Consider the following 21,507-nt stretch of genomic DNA (forward strand, 5'->3'; position numbering starts at 1 on the left):
ACGTTCGTGATGTCGGAGAAGAATTTACCGTCGATTAGAACGTGGTCGATTTGGTTTTCCGTTTCTTGGTTAGGTGATCTCCATGTGGCCTTGTGGATATTTTTGCGGGGAAAGAAGGTGCTTCGGACTACCATTCCGCGGGAGGCTGCGGAGTTTATGCATCGTTGGCCGTTGTCATACGATACGGTGTGCAGACTATCCGGTCCGATGACCGGTCTATACATTTCCTCCCTTCCTACTTGAGCGTTCATGTCACTGATGACGATTTTGACGTCCCGCAGTGGGCATCCATCGTATGTCTGCTCCAGCTGAGCGTAGAACGCTTCTTTCTCGTCGTCAGGTCTCCCTTCGTGTGGGCAGTGCACGTTGATGATGCTATAGTTGAAGAAACGGCCTTTAATCCTCAGCTTGCACATCCTTGCGTTGATTGGCTGCCACCTAATCACTCGTTGGCGCATCTTACCCAGCAGTATGAAGCCGGTTCCCAGCTCGTTGGTGGTGCCACAGCTTTGGTAGAAGGTAGCCGCTCGATGCCCGCTTTTCCACACTTTCTGTCCTGTCCAGCAAATCTCCTGCAGCGCCACGACGTCGAAGTTGCGGGGATGTAATTCATCGTAGATCAACCTAGCGACTTGCAATTCCATGTTCCAAGCTTCCAATCGTGATCCTGTATTCGTTGCCTAGGTCTTTGCCGAATATATAGTCTACCGTCTTGTAGCCGCCCGATGTTAAGCCGCGGCGTCCGACTTCGACGCGTGTTGTAGACCGTCGAGAGTTTTGAGCGCAGGCATACTGCAACAAGGTAGTGGTCGGATTCAATATTCGCACTGCGGTAAGTGCGGACGTTCGTGATGTCGGAGAAGAATTTACCGTCGATTAGAACGTGGTCGATTTGGTTTTCCGTTTCTTGGTTAGGTGATAGGCCTTGTAACCGTTAGGTTCCATTAAAAGCTTGTAGCTCCACCACAAGTATAAATCCTACCCAGAATCCCTAAAAAAAATCCTAAAACATCCCTATTGCAAATTAAATGAAATCAGTGAGAAATGTATTTTTCCCATTCCTTAGCAATTGAGTTCCTATCTCATACTCAAACGTCAATGTCAGTGGTGAGCACCTTGCGTGTATAACAGTTTGAACGAAAGGGTCAACACTTCACTGGGCCTTATTTTACCCGCAAACAGATGGAGCGCAGGTGACGGGAAGAATAGGGTGCATTAACGCATAGAATCCATACATAACGTATGTTTGACCTGATGCCGTTTGATATAAAAGGGGTTACAAAGAGAAAAACCGCTCTCTTTCGCTTGTGATCCCTGACCGATTCGTAGTGCGCGCGTGTGTAGAATATTTCCGGAGTTTGAGGTTAACTTTGACTACCTCATTAAATTGTGGAGATTTTAAAACTCAGTGTTTCTTTTCTAGAATAGGCTAAATCGTCATTGGTAGTGACTAAATCAAAATTAGTAGTAATCGACCCTAAAAGTTAAAATAATGGTTAGTGTTAGTGGGGTTAGTAAATGTTAAAACTTTTCCTATTGTAAAATATTTCCTAAAGTTATAGTCAGTGCGACAAACCTAACCTAAAAGTGGACAGAGCGTTCCTAATACTAGCTACAAGAAAAAGGTAAATGCGAAGACAAAAGTTAGATAGTGTCAAAGGCTAAAATCGTGACGTCACAAGGGGTAATAGTGTGCTTAGGCCCTAGAAGTGGGCCTTTTTCTTTTATTCGGCAGTGAAGCTCTACGAGTGGTCCACAAAGGGCCAAATCTCCAACCCTTCATCGGCGCACCACGGTCAGAAGGAAGCGAAAGCGACGGCTGACTACGTTTCCGGGAACTCTCCAGAATGTGTTCAGAGACAGGAAGCGTGTCACCATTCCGTCGGGCGAAGACAATCATTATCGTCTGGATACCGACAAAACCGGGTAAGCCGAGCCGGCTACGGCGACGCCATCTTTCCGACGCCAACGGCAAAGCGAATCCCTACATCAACGGCTGGCATCTGCTGGCCAAAGCGAATACGGACTGCATCGACGCCTTGTTTCAGCAACCCGCCGTTCAAAGCAAACCAGTTTGGTCCGGCGACGGCTCTTCGTTTCCGGTGTCATCTGCCAGCCAAAGCAAAATGTTCCCGTCATCAGAGCTATCGCTACAGTACCGTCCGCTGGTTGAAGCCCCGGCTTCCCGAAGAGTCAAGAAACACCTCAAGCACAATCAGAACAATATGCGCAAGTACCCCTAATAACTGTGACGTCATAAATAAATTGTGTACCTATTAGTTAAGCCAAACAAGTCTCTGTGATAGTTTATTTAAAGTGAGTAGCCCTGAACCTTATTATTTCCACAGTTTCATAATCCTTGTTCGTTTTCCGCGCTCGAAAGGAGCATTCAAGCCTCGTCGTTCTGGTGGTCCATTAATTAGAAGTTTTCCTCAGTGACCCCCCCCCCTTCTGTATATTATGTGAGTTCATGCACTTTGTCTCCTATTAACCGGTTACTCATCAGTTTGTGTAATTTAACCATCGGTTCCTGTTCACGTTTGTGACACCAGTTGACAGAAAGACGGATAGTGAGTTCAGAACTAACGATAAACGACCCTGTAGATCCTTAACCTTAAGGTACCCGAGCTAGGGGGGTTTCAGCCTTGTGGATATTTTTGCAGGGGAAGAAAGTGCTTCGGACTACCATTCCGCGGGAAGCTGCGATGTTTATGCATCGTTGGCCGTTATCATTCGATACGGTGTGCAGACTCTCCGGTCCGATGACCGGTCTATACATTTCCTACCTTCCTACCTGTGCGTTTATGTCACCGATGACGATTTTGACGTCCCGCAGTTGGCATCCATCGTATCCAGCTGTGCGTAGAACGCTTCTTTCTCGTCGTCGGATCTCCCTTCGTGTGGGCAGTGCACGTTGATGATGCTATAGTTGAAGAAACGGCCTTTTATCCTCAGCTTGCACATCCTTGCGTTGATTGGCTGCCACCCAATCACACGTTGGTACATCTTATCCAGCACTATGAAGCTGGTTCCCAGCTCGTTGGTGGTGCCACAGCTGTGGTAGAAGGTAGCCGCCCGTTGCCCGATTTTCCACAATTTCTGTCCTCTCCAGCAAATCTCCTGCAGCGCCACGACGTCGAAGTTGCGGGGATGTAATTCATCGTAGATCATCCTGTCGCAACCTGTGAAACCTAGCGACTAGGTCTATGCCGATCATATCAAGTCGTGTTATCTCATATATTGCTCGTAATTATTGGTTTTCCAGGCGGCTTATTGGGCCTGCGCAAACCTCCTGTCTCGTCGGAGGGCCGTCATGTCAGGCTTGTTTTGTGTCCCATCTGACACAAGGACTTGTGCGCTTTGAGCGGCACACGGTCGCTTTGGTGGGGCCTACTTGCGGATACATGCAGCTTTTTATAGGAATATACCAGGGCCCACTGTCAAACCCCCACCACATCCTAGGCAAGCCCCACAACTCGCAGATGGCCTGGGGAGGGATCGTCAAGCCCTTGGACATAGTCCCTGCTGCCCACAAACTGTTTAGTTGTAAGCTAAATAAATGAAAAAAAAAATTGAATCGAAGGAGGAGGGCTTTCGGGGCTACCATCGGCACGCTCTTCAAGATTAAACTCTTTAACTTGTCTTTTCAGTTCACTACAGACCAGCTTGAAGGCTTTGGCTTTGCCGGCTAAGGGTTAAATTGACCATCGATTTTACTTAATTTTACTCAATATAAAATATGACCCTCCGTGCAAGATGTAGCCCATGACGATAGGATGATCCAATTGGCATTAAATAAATGTACAACAAAGTATGACGACTGACGAGAAATCGCGTGTTAGTTTGCTCAAGTGGATTGCATATTTGTTGGTGGGAAAATACAATTTGCGAATGCCAAAAGCAAATCCAAAACAAGTGCGTTTCGATACCTATGACAGCTTTTATCGAGAGCTGAATTGATTCAAGCTTCGATTTCTTTGAAGTTGTTCTGTTGGAAGCGAAGAATTAAAATATTTCTTCATTACACCACATAGTGGATATACAACATTGTATGAAACTATTCTGACGAATTCTAATTTGCATCAATATACGGGGGGGATTCCAATAGGAGATATTGCATGATAGCAGACTTGTTTGATATGGTTCATTTATAAACTTGAAGGGCGAGCAACTATTTAATGTAAGATGTGCTGCTACAAAGCAGGTGCTGCAGAAGGCTGAGCTCGAATCAGGTGTCTAACCTTCCTGAACAGTATTGAGTATTATTTATAAATATGGTTAAATGGTTGCTTGTTCTGAAAACGTTGCTGCTAAAAATTGCGAAAGTGTGAAATGAAAACAATTTCGTGTGATCCCGAGGCAATAACGTCATTAGCTCACGACGGGATACCCTGACTCATGATATCCAGTTTATGATTCTAGCGCTAAAAACCACAACAAATATCGCTTTCAGTGCTTTACCTACTAATCACGATAAATTCAAACTCATGATTGATTAATACCCCCTCGTTAGATAGCGCTCCAACACAATTCGAAGTTAGTTGTAGATGAGCCTATGGTGTGGAATATATTTACGCTATGTAGTCACTGGCCTATCTTTTAATTCGTCGGATACCATATTACCCATTTTTGCATAGTAGTCCTATAGACATTACATAGTCTCATTGTTTTGTTATACGACATGTTTTCAGTATTAATAGGATAAAAGTTCCGATAGTCGTGGGTGTTCCTATAGTTGCGGTAGTATGGTATACTCAAAACTTACAAATCAATCGCAGCAACCCACACTGTCAAACAGTTAGTATATCTGTCAGTTTCCGAACCGAGCCATAATATCTTTGGCAGCCCTTCTAAACTGGTAAATATCATCAAAATACCTTAACATTTTTTCGTCTATGCACCAGTAGTTGCGAGTCCCATAAAAAAACAATGGGATTCGTAACTATAGGAACGCAAATTAAGAAATATCGCAACTATCGGAACATTGTACCAGTAATTGGAGTTGTTATTTTAGGCTTGAAAAATGAATTCTCTTCTAACAAAAGCATTTCAATATAAAAATAGAAGTGGAGAGCTTTCGAATGCATATTAAAGGTAGGTGAAATTAAATTCGATATTATTCTGGGAAAATGAATAGTGTTGGAACGTGATTAGTTCCTCCACTATTGGAACATTTACCCTATGCACCACCAAACGTTGTTTTCATGAATCCTATTAAATCCGTTTTTCTTTATTTTATATTGCACAATTTATTGCATTGTCATACGTATTTTTTTTATCAATCAGATACAGATATCAGATAGAGAACATTGAACGCGAGCAATTCCAATACAAAATCATTGATGAACCAGATAATTCAGTATGACGTGATTATAACAGATTCAGCAACATAACTGGATCGTTCCTAAGCCGTAGAGTACGATGTGCGGCTATAAAGCAAAACCATGCTTAAAGTGATTGAGTTCAATTTCCGGGATGTAATACCGTTAAGAAGAAGAATAACATTTTTAGCATTCTGTGACTTTACTCAAATGTATGCACTCACTTTACTCATCGTGACACTTTTCGGTTCACATTTTGCAAAATTCAAATATGCAATTTCATCCCACGCACTTTGTTTGAAATCTGTGTTCACCTTTGGCGCGCCCTCGATATTTGATCATTTATATTCTTTTGAAAAAAAACCGGATTTTCCAGAGATTCGATGGATACCCGAAATAAACAAACATCTTCACCAAACCGAAACACGTTCCAGCGTCGTCACATCAATAACAACGGGACAAATAATGTCTATCGGTGGCAATATTTTCAGTGTTGAACGCCGGATGCGCCAAGCTATGTGATTGTGGTTGCTCACCGTTTCGGCTTACCAATGGGCAATAATATTTTCTGTTTTGCAATGTGGGCCACGCGGTTCAATATGGGGAGGGGGCCGTGTTGTGTCGTCGTCGAAATTCTTATCGGAAGCAAAACATAGGAACATTGGATGAATTCGAAGAAGCCGTCGAGTTCGATAAGATATCGAGCTTATCAGGCGTGTTAGCTAAGATGAATAGAATCTTCACAACTTTAGTGAAGATTGGTTTTTGTAACCTTGTTGACGTTAGTTCAGTTGTTGCAGGATTGCATTCGGCTTAGATACGTTCGATTTATACTAACAAAGTAGTGTTTTGTGTATCAAAATCGAATTGATTCTTCACTCGGATACTAGTGTTAACTATTTGAGAGGCAGGTAATCAAATTGTTTCCGTTATTCTGTGTAGATAAGTGAATGCTGTTTTACAACTTATTGTAATACCTCTACGTGTTTCTTCAAAACCAGTTTATTGCATTCCCATGTCATAGCTACAAACGTAGATGGATTTACCGCGATCTAGTTGGGCTGTTCTGAAAACTTGTTTAAATTTCTTTGTTTTGATGCGATTCTTATGGGGCATTTACGTCATTTTACGATTTCGGTGACCCTCTCCATCAGTTTCCCCACAGGTTCACGTTTTCTAGTGACCAGTTGCGTTGAAGATAGAGCACGTTTACGTTTGTGCTGTGATCATGTTTCATCCGTATTTTGTTATACTCAATTTAGAATGACACAAATGGTTACACACAAAATTTCCATAATGTGGAGTTGAGTATGTTGAATTTTGTATGGCCTTTTCAAAGACAAAATGTAAACAGTGTGGTAGTTTTAGGCTTCTTTGCCATTGTGTTTAATTAGCTTGTCAAAATCCTTCAACCGTCTTGGATGCGTACAAATAAATAACCTAGCACCTGCACATATTATGTACTGTCCAAGAAAATTGTGTTTTAGAACTTTATCGTGTAGGTACGAAAATCTCCAACAGAAATTCGGACCACTCGCATCTCATTAATATCGGGAGTGGCGACATTATTTATTTTTATGATTGGAAAACCACTGTAAAAAAGTTATTATCATCTTTTTCTTCAATAGCGCTACATTCCTGTTGGAGCTTGACCTGCTTTTCAACTTAGTGCTCTAGAAGTATTTGCACAGCTATGAATTTAAAGCTTCACTATGCCAGCCAATTGCATGAATATGTATCTTGTGTTGCAAGTAAAATGGATAGGTATGTATAGGTAGTCGAGAATGTTTCCCACCCGAAGACATTCTAGACTGCACTGAGTATCGAGCTCGCCATCTCCGGATTGACAATTCTCAATCTTGCGAGGCTAATCGGAGATAAGGCTATCTTATTGCGCTGGAAAAGTATAGGATTCAATCAACAACCGTGAAAATGCCCAATTTATGAGTGACGTTGTTGATGCAAACGAAGTCTGTCAAAAATGTTGAACCCGATATTCCTTTTTGTTAGTTTCTCACCTAATTGCTGAACAAATAACTTAATGGAGGTTCGCATCTTCGCCAAATATTAAGACAAATAAATGGATTCTACAAATCGTACGGATCTAAAAGAGTGGGGTTTTCCATAAAATTGACTCTGATTACGACATACCTATCATGACAATACATCATGTTTTGTGCTTCTTATTGGCCAATAATGGTTGTATGAAGAAGAAGAAGTCGAAGGGTGATATTTAAAAAAAAATCCACGGGAAAGCATACGTGAAGTTTTATAAAATTCTTCTCAAACATTCTAGGAGCAATTTAATTAAAAACGGTTAGCAGTTAGCAGGGGTTGGACTTGTCAGTGTTTCCTTCTACTGCATTATAAACGCAATTTTTCGATTTCAAATTTTATTTTGTGATATCACACTTGATTCACAGTATAAGAAAAGTTCAACCCCGTAATGCTTTCCGTTTTTAATTAAATTGCTTCTAGAACTTTTGAGAAGAGTTTTTAAAAACTTCTCGTATGCTTCCCCGTGCATTTTTTCAAAAATATCATTGTTTGACTACGTCTTCTTCATGCAACCTTTAACGTTGTTCTACGTAAAGCAATGTACTTTGTGGATTTGGATTGTAGTCAACCTCTTCTAAATGGAGAATTTTCTACTACATTATGCAAAATTTAACTTTGAAACAGTATACATAATATGGAAACTTTCTGAAATGATTCATTGATTGCCATTTAAACCAATTTTATTTCGTCATTTAAGACGGATTCCGCGCATAATGAAACATCAACCTAACTTGGCTGAAACTTGTCACATATTTTTGGTGTAGGATGTTGTTGCTGTTTTTTTTCTCTTATTTCAATCAAGTCCATATCATGTTTTATTACTCTGATCATGGATTCTGCCCGGGAACCGATGGCAAAAAGTGCCATCCAGCAGCACACGTCCTTAGGTGTGGACGTTCATACGCATTTTCCGTTACCTCAGGGTCGACTTTGGACGGGGGAAAACTGAGCAACCTTATACATACCTGACGACTATTAGGCGAAGCGAGTTTACATTTATTAATTAGTATTTGTATTTTATGCATCGGACTGTGTTGTCTACATGAAAATTTTATATATAACTAGTCGAACATGCCTGATCTTGCCCGGGTTGTTCTTGCTTCCCCCTAAATGTAAATCGTTTAGCCGTCGCCCTCTAGATCGATTTCAGTTCGAGCTTGATTGTTTTCTTCAGAATTCATTGAAACGTAGCATTTTTATATTTGTTCGACTTTCCCAGCAAAATGTTCTATTTTTTCATATACATAAACACAGAAGAACCCAAAACGATTCGATTGAAGAGTGAATCTTGCAAAACAATCAGCCAGTTCGTGAGGAAAGGAAATGCAAACTCATTTTTATATAGATATACCCAAGTAACAATCACACTGCTCTTTGGCATTCGATGTAATTTATTGTGGTTTTATTGCGACAATAAGCATGCTATTCGGCTTAGAAAAAGTATTTAACTCACATGAATTATGTTGCATCATCTAGTGGTTGTCAAAACCCTTTGAAGCAGGTTATAAATTCCAAAAACTATTATGTTTTAAATATGAATTTATTAGGGCATTCCATGCCTTGATTAAACTTATTTGGGAAATAACATTAAAACTCTCTGATGTTTGGTTTATTTGTCATGACGAAATACTTCTTTAAGTCGGTTTGTTACTTTAAAAGTTACTTTCGGCATTATTTGAGATCAATTAGCATTTGTGGTTGCTACATAAGGAGTCTTAGAAAATACAAACGCATCTCTAAAAGAAAAAAAAACACAACTGAAAAGTGACGACGAGTAGTAAGAGCCTAAACATTCATTGTTGCAAAAGAAATAGCTTTGCAATATTACCATACTGTTTGCTTACTCTCAATATGCATGCTGACAGATTTTCAGCTTTAGCAATCATCTTGACATCGAAATTTTCCTTTCCGAAATCGCGAGGTGATAAACTGGAAAGAACCAAACACAGTGGAAACAACACGGTGCGTAGACCCGTTCCAGTCATGTTTTTTCGTTAACGGTGGCAAGAAAATGCGCATGTTTACTTCCGGCCGAAAAAGTGCCGTCACTTAGTGGAGTACATACTTTATTCTTTACTTACGTGTATTAAACGATCTATTCGAAGTCTTTATCCATAACTTCCTTCCATGCCGCTTTGTTTTTTTTTTGAGAAACTTGAACTGTCAAATTTACTCTAGTTCTGGTCATCATATATGTTGAAAAATGACCAATCAGCATTTGTAACACTCAGACGAGCCTTCGTAAATGCCATATCTAAACATTATGATTTTATAGATGATTTAATTGAAGTAAACCAATTTGAACAAATAAATCTTGAAAAATTTACTCGGATGCCATCGCCATATTTTGTTCACTTCACATGGTTAGAGAATTTCAATCAAAATATCTATTAATACTGCATTATATTTATGATTTTTTACTATATATTATAAACGAATCAGCTACAAACAATAGAATAAACAATTAATTAAAAAATTGCATTAATGTGCAAATTTAACATAAATTTGTTTATCGAAAAATAATTGTTAGAACGGGGTTTACTGAGAGCGCATCAATTATATCGTGGTTTCGCATCATATGACACAGTAAATCTCATTTGGCAACTGAAATTGATGCATCATAGACTAATTCTGCTTTCATTATTTTTATCAATAATTTAAAATATTTTATTTCGATATTTGATTATGGAGTTTTTGGATCCATATACAATAAACTTTATTTTATTTTGTTGAGACTGAACGAAATTTATTATTTCATGCGAATGTTTGCATAAAACTAGATCTGGAGAACTTTGCAGGCATCAAGATCAAGTGACTTAGAAAAGGTTTTAAATAAGATCAACTTTCTTTTATAATAGTGTAAAAATGGATTTCAAAAGGTTTTTGGTGTCGAGTTCGTATTCAGGTTTTGTAACATTCCGGTCTTGAAATACGTCTTGCATTTACCCTTCAAAACCATTTCAAGAGTGGGCCAACTAGGCAGATACTACTCTTCAAGAGGTTTTGGTGTAAGCGATGAAGGAGCAAATGCCTTGACTAGGATTTTATTGTTGTAGGATATAAATACTCTTGTAGTACATCATAAAACTGAAAATGTTACTTGGGATATGGTGGTCGTACATTAAAAATGGCTCAGCAAGGGTGTCAGGCCATTAGACCGAAGGTCGTTGGGCCGAAGACCATTAGGCCGAATGGCCATTAGGCCGAATTAGTAAAAAGAAGCAAAACATGAAAATGCGAAGTTATTTCTTCACCTTACCCCTTCTTTCTTCTCCCTTCTTGCATCTTCCTTCTTATATCTGTCTTCTATTTCCTACCTCTTCCATTTTTCTTTTTCGATCTTCCTTTTTTTTCTTCATTCTTCTTTCTTTGTTCTTCCTTCTTCCTTCTTCCTCTTTCTTCTTCCTATTCCTTCTTTCTTCTTCCTTGTTCCTTGTTCCTTCATTCTTTTTTCTTCCTCCCTCTTCTTCGCTTTTTTATTCCTTCTACCTTCTTCCTTTTTCCTTATTCTTCATTTTTCATTCCTTCTTCCTTCTTTCTCCTTCTTCCTTCTTTCTTCCTTCTTCCTCCTTCCTTCAGCTTTCTTCCTTTTACCTTCTTCCTTCTTATTTATTCCTTTCCCCTTTCTCTTTTCTTCTTCTTTCTTCCTTCTTTCTTCTTCTTTCTTCTTTCTTGCTCCTCCCTCAGCCTTCTTCCTTTTTCCTTCTTCCTTCTTTTTTCATCTTTCTTCCTTCTTCCTTATTCCTTCATCCTTCTTCCTTCTTCCTTTTTCCTTCTGCCATCTTCCTTCTTCCTTTTTCCTTCATCCTACTTCCTTCTTCTTTCTTCTTTCTTCCTTCTTCTTTCTTCCTTTTTTTTGTGTCTTTATTAAGGAGACTTTCAGCCCGAGGCTGGCTCGTCTCCGAATTCTTTCTTCCTTCTTTATTCCTTCTTTCTTCCGTTTTCTTCCTTCTTTATTCTTTCTACCGTTTTCTTCCTTCTTTCTTTTTCCTTCTTCTTTCTTCTTTCTACCGTTTTCTTCCTTCTTCTTTCTTCCTTCTTTCTTCTTCATGCTTCCTCTTTCTTCTTCCTTTTCCTTCTTCCTTCTTTTTTTCCGTTTTCTTCCTTCTTCCTTCTTCCTTTTTCCTTCTCCCTTCTTCCTTCTTCCTTCTTTCTTCTTCTTTCTTCTTTCTTCCTTCTTCCTTCTTGCTTCTTCTTTCTTCTTTCTTCTTTCTTCTTTTTTCCTTCTTCCTTCTTCTTTCTTCCTTCTTAGTTTTTCCTTCTTCCTTCTTCTCTCCTCCTTCTACATTATTTCTTCTTCCTTCTTCCATCTTCTTTCTTCTTTCTTTCATTTTCTTCCTTCTTTTATCTTCTTTCTTTCTTCTTCCTTCTTCCTTCTTCCATCTTCCTTCTTCCTTCTTCCTTCTTGCTTCTTCCGTCTTGTTTCTTCCGTCTTGCTTCTTCATTCTTCCTTCTTTCTTCTTCCTTCTCCCCTCTTCCTTCTCCCCTCTTCCTTCTTCCTTCTTACTTTTTCCTTCTTCCTTCTTCCTCCATCCTTCATCCTTTTTACTTCTTCCTCCTTTCCTTTTTTCATCTTCCGTTATACTTCTACCTCACTTCGCACTACTCCTCACTTCCCAGTTCTCATTTGGTCTAATGACCCAGCATCCTTAGCAAGGTCGAAAACTGTATGTAGAAATGTTGAAATCAAATTCGTCGTACACTTCGTTGAAGCTACGGATCATGGTGACAATTAATTTCATTTATTTAGTTTAAATCTTAACAGATAACACTGAGTCAACAATTTGACACCCCAATACATGGTTCGAGGCCGCATCCCTAGTATCATTTTGGTTTTATAACACTCTTGAAGAGTAAATTATGGCCTTCAAGAGCGTTATAAAACTTAAAATTTTACTTGGGATGTCTCCATCCTCGAATGCGCCCCACGCTCGCCAAGTCATTCTGTAGTTGATCAGCACACCTCGCTCGCTGCGCTTCACGCAATTTTGATCTAGCGGATCAGAAGTGAACACCATCTTCGCAGGGTTGCTGTTCGGCATTCTTGCAACATCCCCTGCCCATTGTACGCTTCCGGCTTTAGCCACACACCGTCTTCTTGCACACCGCCAAAGACGGTAGTAAGCGCAACCGCCCGCGCATTGTCCTTCTCCACGAGAATCTGTCTGCACCGATAGTTTCGTCGACTTCGTCCCACATACCGAACGTTGTTCTCCGCTGCGTCGTTAATGGCTGCTTTAACTGTATTCCAACAGCCCTCAAGAGGTGCCCTATCGAGCTCACCCTCTTCCGGAAACGCTGCGCGTATGCAGGTTGCTTCAGTCGCTCTAGGTCGTTTCGCGACGGCCGTTGGTACCGAACATTGTGACGGATTGTTTTGGGCGCAGTTTACCCATCACCAGATAGTGGTCAGAGTCGAAGTTAGCGCCACGGTATGTCCTGACGTCGATAATGTCGGGGAAGTGCCGTCCATCAATCAGAATCTGGTCGATTTGTGATTCTGTCTGCATTGGTGATCTCCAGCTGTTTCGATATAGAAGGCTGTGTTGGAAGTAGGTGCTGCAAATGGCCATATTCTTGGAGGCGGCAAAATCAAATAGTCGTAGGCCGTTTTCGTTCGTCAGCCGGTGAGCGCTGAACTTTCCAATAGTCGGTCTAAACTCCTTCTCTTGGCCAACCTGAGCGTTACAATCTCCTATGATGATTTTGACGTCGTGGTTTGGGCAGCAGCCGTTCCCACGTTTCAGCCGCGCGTAGAATGCGTCCTTATCATCATCAGTGCTTCCGGAGAATGGGATATGGACGTTGGTTATGCTGGAGTTGAAGAATCGGCCTTTGATCCTCAACCTGCACATTCTTTCATTGATCGGGCACCACCCGATCACGCGCCTTTGCATATGGCCCATCACTATGAAAGCTGTTCTAGCTTGTGTGTGTTGCCGCAGCTCTGGTAGATGGTATGATTGGCTCTAAATGTTCGCACCATTGACCCCTTCCAACAAACCTCCTGCAGCGCCAAGATGCCGAATCCATGGTCCTTGAGCACATCGGCTCAATCGAGTATGCGTGTGCTCCCGATGAAGTTGAGTGTTTTGCAGTTCCACGAACCAAGTTTCCAATCGCTAGTCCCTTTTCGTCGCAGTGGTTTTCGCCGATTGTTCCGGTTATGTGAAGGAGTTTTGCACATGTAAAACCGGGGTGTTTGGTGTTCATTCCATTCATTAGTTTCTAGCCAATCCGTATATAACTGTAGGAGGTAAACAATACAAACTTTTCAAAATAAAATTTCGTTGAAAAAAAATTTATGTACTTCATATGGTCCATATTACCCACACTATAGAACGTGTCCGTTTTACCCCACCATGAAAAAACGAATTTGGAGATAAATTATCAATTCAATCCGTGCACAATCTTTGGATAGACTAAGTTTGAGATCTTCGAGGATCATGCGGATGAGTTTTGCCGATTTCAAAAATCACATCACCATGGCATTTCAGCCATAGTTTAAATTAAATCTTTAATCAACATAATTGTTTTTGTTATTTGAATTAGTAAAACATGTTACACTCATAACTTAAAACAAGCTATAAGATCCACTTGATGGAGGGCCAAATTTGTAACGATTCAGCTCAAACGGGACCCCTGTCCGTTTTACCCCCACCTCCCCTATAAACAACTGTTTTGCTCTATGGCGTTGTAACAACGTCCACCAGTCAATTCAGCTCAAGATCACAAAAACGAGCTTATTGCTCAGTATTGTGATGATAATATCAAAGATTTCCTAGAATCGTTTAACTGTTACTTACTTTTATCCGTTCTTTGTCGATAAGCCTTATCGTGACAATTTTTCACTTGGAATGACCGATAACGATCGCCGAAGTCTATTAGAAGCAAACAAAGTCAAACATAATATGGGCCTAACATTATTGCAGTTCAAATTTCAAAGTGCTCCCATTTCTCTACACATAAACATCTATTTGACAATAGAAAATCCTTGCAAAAATCTCAGTGATTAGCCAATTGTTCAGAGATGGTTTAAAACCGATAAAGGAATAAAGGGATATAGAGAACTGGAGTGCTTGAAATTTTTTTGAAATGTTAACTGCACTAACCTCACAGCTGCTAGTGCGCTGAAAAACTACAATCGCCATGCTAAATCAGAATTTATGATCGCCGGTACAATCACGTATCCGGTTGTTGAAGAATGTTGATATTTGTATAATGCTGAGGTGTAAACCTCCAGCCATTATTGCCTCGCATGCATTCTCTGCCATAGAACTTGCCGTAGGTCATGCTTGAATTAGTTTTCCGTTCCATACAATCGTTCCTTCTAGCCGCTTCTCACGCGAGTTCCCCATGCGTCATCGATAGGAAAAGCAAGACCGATAACACATGATTAGAATAATTGTAAGAAGGGTTGTTGTTCCGTCCGCATCATGTAGTTCATCATTATTGTTCTAAATTGCATTATATGTAGTTATCAATTGGGAATATTCAAATAGTGTGGTTATCGATAATGTACAATCGAGAGAGAATGAGTATAATATGTCGTTTTATTCTTTTGGTACATTTTAACTTACTTTCCCCATACAACAAGAATGTTGTACTACTTCGCATGTTCACAACTTTTGTACCTACTTGCAGCGAATGCCGTTTAATATTCTTGAAATGACTCTCACAAATGGTAAATGTTTGGAGCCAAGAATAATTCTTAGAACATTTAGCTAAATATCAATAGTTATAGCCGAGGAGTTGATAATCTAGCAAGTATGTACATTTTGATTTCAATGGCTTTGTAGAATAAATCCAAAATTTGAGAATTGGAGAGATGACCTTAAGAATCTACCTGCCTTTAAGATACCTTTCACGAAAATCTGCACACCTATCGATGGTTGAACGACTTTCTCTCAGTTTCCCAGTTTATTTAAAATGCAATTTTATTCCAAGAATTTACAAGTTTTTTTCCTTTCAAGTCTGCTGATTTCTCCATATTTTAAAACACTTTCGTTCGTATGTTATCATTTTTTCATCCTCTTTCCACGACAGCACTGCCAATATACCGTGAAAATACGACACACGAGTCGACAGTAAAGTATGTTCTATTGACGACAGGTGCTATTCGCCCAAAAGGAAGACAGTTTGTTTACTCCCCTCCGTGGAAGATCTGGTTGACCATTCCGATTCCGTTCCATCATCGAGCATTTCACTTACCACGAGTTCGTTTGTTTATAACCGTTTCCACATATTTCACGTGTGATATAGGCTGAGTTAAGAGGCGCAAAATCGTAAAGCTTGCCGGTTGGGGTTTTCGAGTTGTTTCGTATTTTTCTTGATTTCTATTCCAAGCCGAGCTATGCTAATCAGCTCATCGTGTTTTGTATCTCTTTACAGTTTCGCCCATCCGCAGCATCCCACCTTGGAATCAGTGGCGGTGACTAACTCTTTGGGACACATTAACGGTTGAATTTCGCTGCGAAACTGTTGGATTCGTTAGACGTCCTCTAGACGCAACTGCAAACTGTGACGACGTGGCTTGTCAAACGGCTTTGAAGAAAATACCGTCGATGTGACAACTGTGCGTAGGATGAGATGGTTTTAAATGTCATTTAACATGTTCGATTAAGAAAGATCACCATTCCACAATCTAAAAGGGGACCAGCAGCAGTGTTACACAAGACCCAAAGAAGAAACGAATCACAATGAAGATCAACACAAAGTACGTGTGCGCGTTGCTGGCAGTGTTCAGTGTGAAATACATTAGCTGTGATAGTTTGCCGTGCGATTTTATCGATTCGATCAACATCACTGACGGAGTTCGTGACGCGCTGGGAAATATAATCCACAACAACATTCTCTACAAACCCAAGTATTACCGGACGATCGATTATGATTATGAAAATTTTTCCACCAAAAAGTTTGTCAACGAGTACATTCGGGGGTGTCCTTGCGCGGTGCGGTTATGCGTGAGAATGTGCTGCCCGGAAGGCACGGTCATGCATGACTATCAGTGCCTGCCAACGGTGGATCGACTGGAGGTGCTGGTTAATACCACGTTGTTTAACGCGGAGCGCAGTTTTGATGTGGTGGATTTGGCGGAAAACAACATGTATGGGTTTCTGTACGGCAAGCCGTGCGAGTCCGTATATGAGCTGAATCGAGCGGATGATATTTGGTCCTTCTCGAGGGTAAGTTTTTCATAATAGATTTTAATTCATTTTATCGTTCTAATGTTATGCATGTACTAATGAACCAACAGAATCTAAGAGATGCTAGTATAGTACCCAATTTTATCAAAGCAAACTGCTCATGAAAAAAATATTTTCGAAAATACTGATTAATACTGATACTAGTGCATTGGGGTCCATTTCGACCCAAGCACACCTAAAACAACGCTGTAACTTTGTAATGCAACGAGATAAAAATCTGAAAAACTTTTGAAAACTAAGATTCCCTGAAAAAATCAGCTTCCAGCGACATCTAGGAGAAGCTCCACAAAAAAAGTGACACATTATGCATTGGGGTCCACTTGGACCCATGATTTCATCACGATCACAAAAACTCAAATTTCAACCGATTTTCGATCCTTAGGCACCAAATCGAAAGCTGCAGGTTCCTAGAACAAGTCCATGGGATGATTCATCTAAATTGACCTCTCTAGTCCCTGGGGAACCTGTACTAAAGATGTACTGTTTGAGCTTCTCAATTTGGCACCTAATTTTCGAGTTTCGTATTAAGAAACATAAAATTGCTTGCAAATATGTGCTCTAATGATCCAAAGTGTATTTTCCATCTTTTAAAACTCACTACTTGGCAGTTTTATCCCTTGAGCTTTCATTGGAAAGCCCTCTGTAAGATCCGGAACATCCGTAAAAGTGGCCAATTCTGAAAGCTCATCCCAGAGCTTCGCGATTTTTTCGTAACCATTTATTCTGGCGAATTGTGGGTGCAATCAATAGTAAAGGTCTTCTGTGTTCTCTAAATGTCCCAGAAACGGTCCTTCGGAAGATATGGAACATGCGTGAAAATGGCAAATTCCAAAATTTTGTCCCAGAGCTTCGTGATTTTTTTTGTAGCAATCCATCCAGGCAAATTGTTGGTGCAATCAATAGTAAAAGTCTTCTTTGACCCCTAAATGCTCCCGAAATGGCTCTCCGGAAGATTCGGAGCATCCGTTATCTACCTGGATACCTGGTTGGCTACATCGTCGATACACCTATGCCTGGCGTATTGTAGAGCTCCATAATCGTCGGTCTTGGGTGATGTTCCTCCAGTTTCCTCGAACGTTCAACCAGCAGCCAGCGTGTTCGTGGCCTTCCACGAAGTCACCGGCCCCTGTCTGGTTCTCTGTTGAGTATTAATTTCGCTATTCTTTCTTCCGACATTCGCACTAAGTGACCAGCCCACTGAAGTATGCCGTATTTTATACGATTCACAATATTTTCTTTTTTGTATACTTGATACAGCTCATGATTCATGCGTCTGCGCCACACACCATTTTCTAGTTTCCCTCCGAGTATTGTACGCAGCACTTTTCGCTCGAAAACCTCGAAACCTCTCCGATCCGCCTCTTTTAAAGTCTATGCATCATGTCCATAAAGGGCAACTGGTAGAATCCGAGTTTTGTATAGAGCAAATTTCGTTTTCGTCTGCATTTTGCGGAACCTAAGCTGGTCACGTAATCCGTGAAAGGCCCTATTCGCAGCAGCAATACGTCTTTTCACTTCACGGGAAGCGTCATTGTGACATATCACAAGCGTTCCAAGGTAAACAAATTCTTCAACAACTTCAAACACATCCGCGTCAAGCACTACCTCTGCACCAACACCACTAGGTCTTCCCCTATCTCTACCTGCCACCATTTACTTTGTCTTGGCAGAGTTATTGGTTAAGCCCATCCTCGCCGTCTCCCTCTTCAGTGGGACAAAAGCCTCCACTACTGGTCTGCGATCGATTCCAATAAGGTCGATATCGTCCGCAAAACCCAAGAGCATATGCGACCATATGCTGATAGTGCCATTCCTCTGCACGCCGGATCTCCTAATAGCGTCCTCGAGTGCAATGTTGAACAATAATTTCGAAAGTGCGTCACTCTGCTTCAATTCGTCTAAGGTCACAAACAAGGTTGACACCTCGTCTGCAATCCGGATACATGATTTTGAGCCATCCAGCGTTGCACGTATCAGTCTAATCAATTTCGCCGGAAAACCATGTTCAGACATTATCTGCCACAGCTCATTTCTTTTCACTGAATCGTACGCTGCTTTGAAATCAATGAACAAATGGTGAGTCTGCGAGTTGTACTCCCGGAATTTATCAAGAACCATCCGCAGGCTAAACATCTGATCCATCCTTGATCGGCCCTCACGAAAACCTGCCTGGTATTCGCTGACGAAGGACTCCTCAAGCGGTCTCAGTCTGTTAAACAGGATACGCGACAGGATTGTGTACGCCGCGTTCAGAAGGGTGATCCCTCTGTAATTGGCACACTCTAATCTGTGCCCTTTCTTATAGATTAGGCATATCAGGCAGGCAGTTCTTCATCCTCCCATATTTTTCCAGATAATATGGTGGAAGCTCGACCGGGATCTCGTCCTTCCCAGGAGATTTACTGTTTTTCAGCTCGTTTAGAGCCTTCTTAACCTCGTCCAGCGTTGATGGTTGCACAGCTTGACCGTCGCCGACTATGTCCATTTATTATTTATTTAATCAGACTAAGGCCGAAGTGGCCTGTGCGGTATATAAGAGTCTTCTCCATTCGGCTCGGTCCATGGCTACACGTCGCCAACCACGCAGTCTACGAAGGGTCCGCAAGTCATCTTCCACCTGATCGATCCACCTTGCCCGCTGCGCGCCTCGCCTTCTTGTGCCCGTCGGATCGTTGTCGAGAACCATTTTCACCGGGTTACTGTCCGACATTCTGGCTACGTGCCCGGCCCATCGCAGTCGTCCGATTTTCGCGGTGTGAACGATGGATGATTCTCCCAACAGCTGATGCAATTCGTGGTTCATTCGCCTCCTCCACGTACCGTCCGCCATCTGCACCCCACCATAGATGGTACGCAGCACTTTCCTTTCGAAAACTCCAAGTGCGCGTTGGTCCTCCACGAGCATCGTCCAGGTCTCGTGTCCGTAGAGGACTACCGGTCTAATTAGCTTGTAGATTGTCAGTTTGTAGATTGTCAGTTTGGTACGGCGACGAACTCTATTCGATCGGAGCGTCTTGCGGAGTCCAAAGTACGTACGATTTCCAGCCACTATGCGTCTCCGAATTTCTCTGCTGGTGTCATTTTCGGCAGTTACCAGTGAGCCCAAGTACACAAATTCTTCTACCACCTCGATTTCGTCACCACCAATACAAACTCGTGGTGGGTAGGTGTCTTCTCTTGAACCTCTTCCTATCATGTACTTCGTCTTCGACGTGTTGATGACTAGTCCGATCCGCTTAGCTTCCCTCTTCAGTCTGATGTAGGCTTCCTCCATCTTCTCAAAGTTACGTGCCATAATATCTATGTCGTCGGCGAAACCAAATAGCTGGACGGACTTATTGAAAATTGTACCACTCGTGTTAATCCCTGCTCTTCGTATTACCCCTTCCAAAGCGATGTTGAATAGCAAACACGAAAGACCATCACCTTGCCGTAACCCTCTGCGGGTTTCGAAGGGACTCGAGAATGCCCCTGAAACTCGAACTACGCACATCACCCGATCCATAGTCGCTTTGATCAACCGTGTCAGTTTATCAGGAAAACCGTGTTCGTGCATTAGCTGCCATAGCTGGTCCCGGTCGATTGTATCATATGCGGCTTTGAAGTCGATGAATAGATGATGTGTGGGCACGTTGTATTCGCGGCACTTCTGCAGTACTTGGCGAATGGCGAACACCTGGTCCGTGGTGGATCGTTCGCCCATAAAACCCGCCTGGTACTGCCCCACGAACTCCCTTGCAGTTGGTGCTAGTCGACGATTTGGGAGAGTACCTTGTAGGCGACGTTCAGCAATGTGATTGCGCGGTAGTTGCTACAATCCAGCTTATAGCCCTTTTTGTAGATGGGACACACGACACCTTCCATCCACTCCTGCGGCAAAACTTCCTCCTCCCAAATCTTGGTAATGACCCAGTGCAGCGCTCTAGCCAGTGCCTCACCACCGTGTTTAAATAGCTCTCCTGGTAGTTGGTCAACCCCAGGGGCTTTGTTGTTCTTCAGCCGGCCAATCTCCTCCTGGATTTCCTGGAGATCCGGAGCCGGTAGGATTATGTCCTGCGCGCGTTCTCCCAGGTCCATCACCATACCGCCATCTTCGTCTGCCACATCGCCATTCAGGTGTTCTTCGTAGTGCTGCCGCCACCTTTGGATCACCTCACGCTCGTTCGTAAGAAGGTTCCCGTTTGTGTCCTTACACATATCAGGCTGTGGCACGTGGCCCTTACGTGAACGGTTTAACTTCTCATAGAACTTTCGTGTGTTATTAGCGCGGTACAGTTGCTCCGTTTCTTCACGGTCTCGATCTTCCTGCTGGCGCTTTTTCCTCCGGAAAATCGAGTTTTGTCTGTTCCGCGCCTGTTTATATCGTGCCTCGTTCGCCCTCGTGCGGTGTTGCAGCAATCTCGCCCATGCTGCATTCTTCTCTTCCACTAACTGCTCACATTCGCCGTCATACCAGTCGTTTCTCTGATCCGGGGGCACCGTTCCAAGTGCAGCGGTTGCGGTGCTACCAATGGCGGATCGAATATCTCTCCAGCCATCTTCAAGAGACGCTGCGCCTAGCTGCTCTTTCGTTGGAAGTGCCACTTCCAGCTGCTGCGCGTATTCTTGGGCTAGTCTACCATCTTGTAGCCGCCCAATGTTAAGCCGCGGCGTCCGACTTCGACGCGTGTTGTACACCGTCGAGAGTTTTGAGCGCAGGCATACTGCAACGAGGTAGTGGTCGGATTCAATATTCGCACTGCGGTAAGTGCGGACGTTCGTGATGTCGGAGAAGAATTTACCGTCGATTAGAACGTGGTCGATTTGGTTTTCCGTTTCTTGGTCAGGTGATCTCCATGTGGCCTTGTGGATATTTTTGCGGGGAAAGAAGGTGCTTCGGACTACCATTCCTATGTCCATCCTGCTCCTTAATACACCTTCAT

At 42.1% G+C, this 21,507-nt stretch overlaps 1 protein-coding gene and 1 long non-coding RNA gene across 7 annotated transcripts in view; both read left to right on the plus strand.

Annotated features, from left to right (window-relative positions):
* LOC134211353 (G-protein coupled receptor Mth2-like) overlaps positions 1-21,507 on the plus strand; it is a 146,355-nt gene that overhangs the window by 45,934 nt on the left and 78,914 nt on the right. For all 4 annotated transcript variants that reach the window (XR_009979005.1, XM_062688138.1, XM_062688136.1 and 1 more), the window contains exon 2: positions 15,771-16,564. Coding sequence is in view for 3 of the 4 variants with exons in the window: in XM_062688138.1 (XP_062544122.1) it covers positions 16,079-16,564 (486 nt within the window). In the remaining variant the exon portion in view is untranslated. The remainder of the gene's footprint in view (positions 1-15,770; positions 16,565-21,507) is intronic.
* LOC134215584 (uncharacterized) lies at positions 954-2,293 on the plus strand. Of its 3 annotated transcripts, none has more exons than XR_009980233.1 (3): positions 971-1,495; positions 1,557-1,625; positions 1,736-2,293. It is a non-coding gene; the product is annotated as an uncharacterized LOC134215584 (long non-coding RNA). The 3 variants fall into 3 exon arrangements; XR_009980231.1 differs by having other exon boundaries at positions 974-1,495; positions 1,711-2,293; XR_009980232.1 differs by having other exon boundaries at positions 954-1,625.

Source organism: Armigeres subalbatus, chromosome 2 (genome assembly GCF_024139115.2).
Source record: "Armigeres subalbatus isolate Guangzhou_Male chromosome 2, GZ_Asu_2, whole genome shotgun sequence".
Taxonomy (NCBI): domain Eukaryota; kingdom Metazoa; phylum Arthropoda; class Insecta; order Diptera; family Culicidae; genus Armigeres; species Armigeres subalbatus.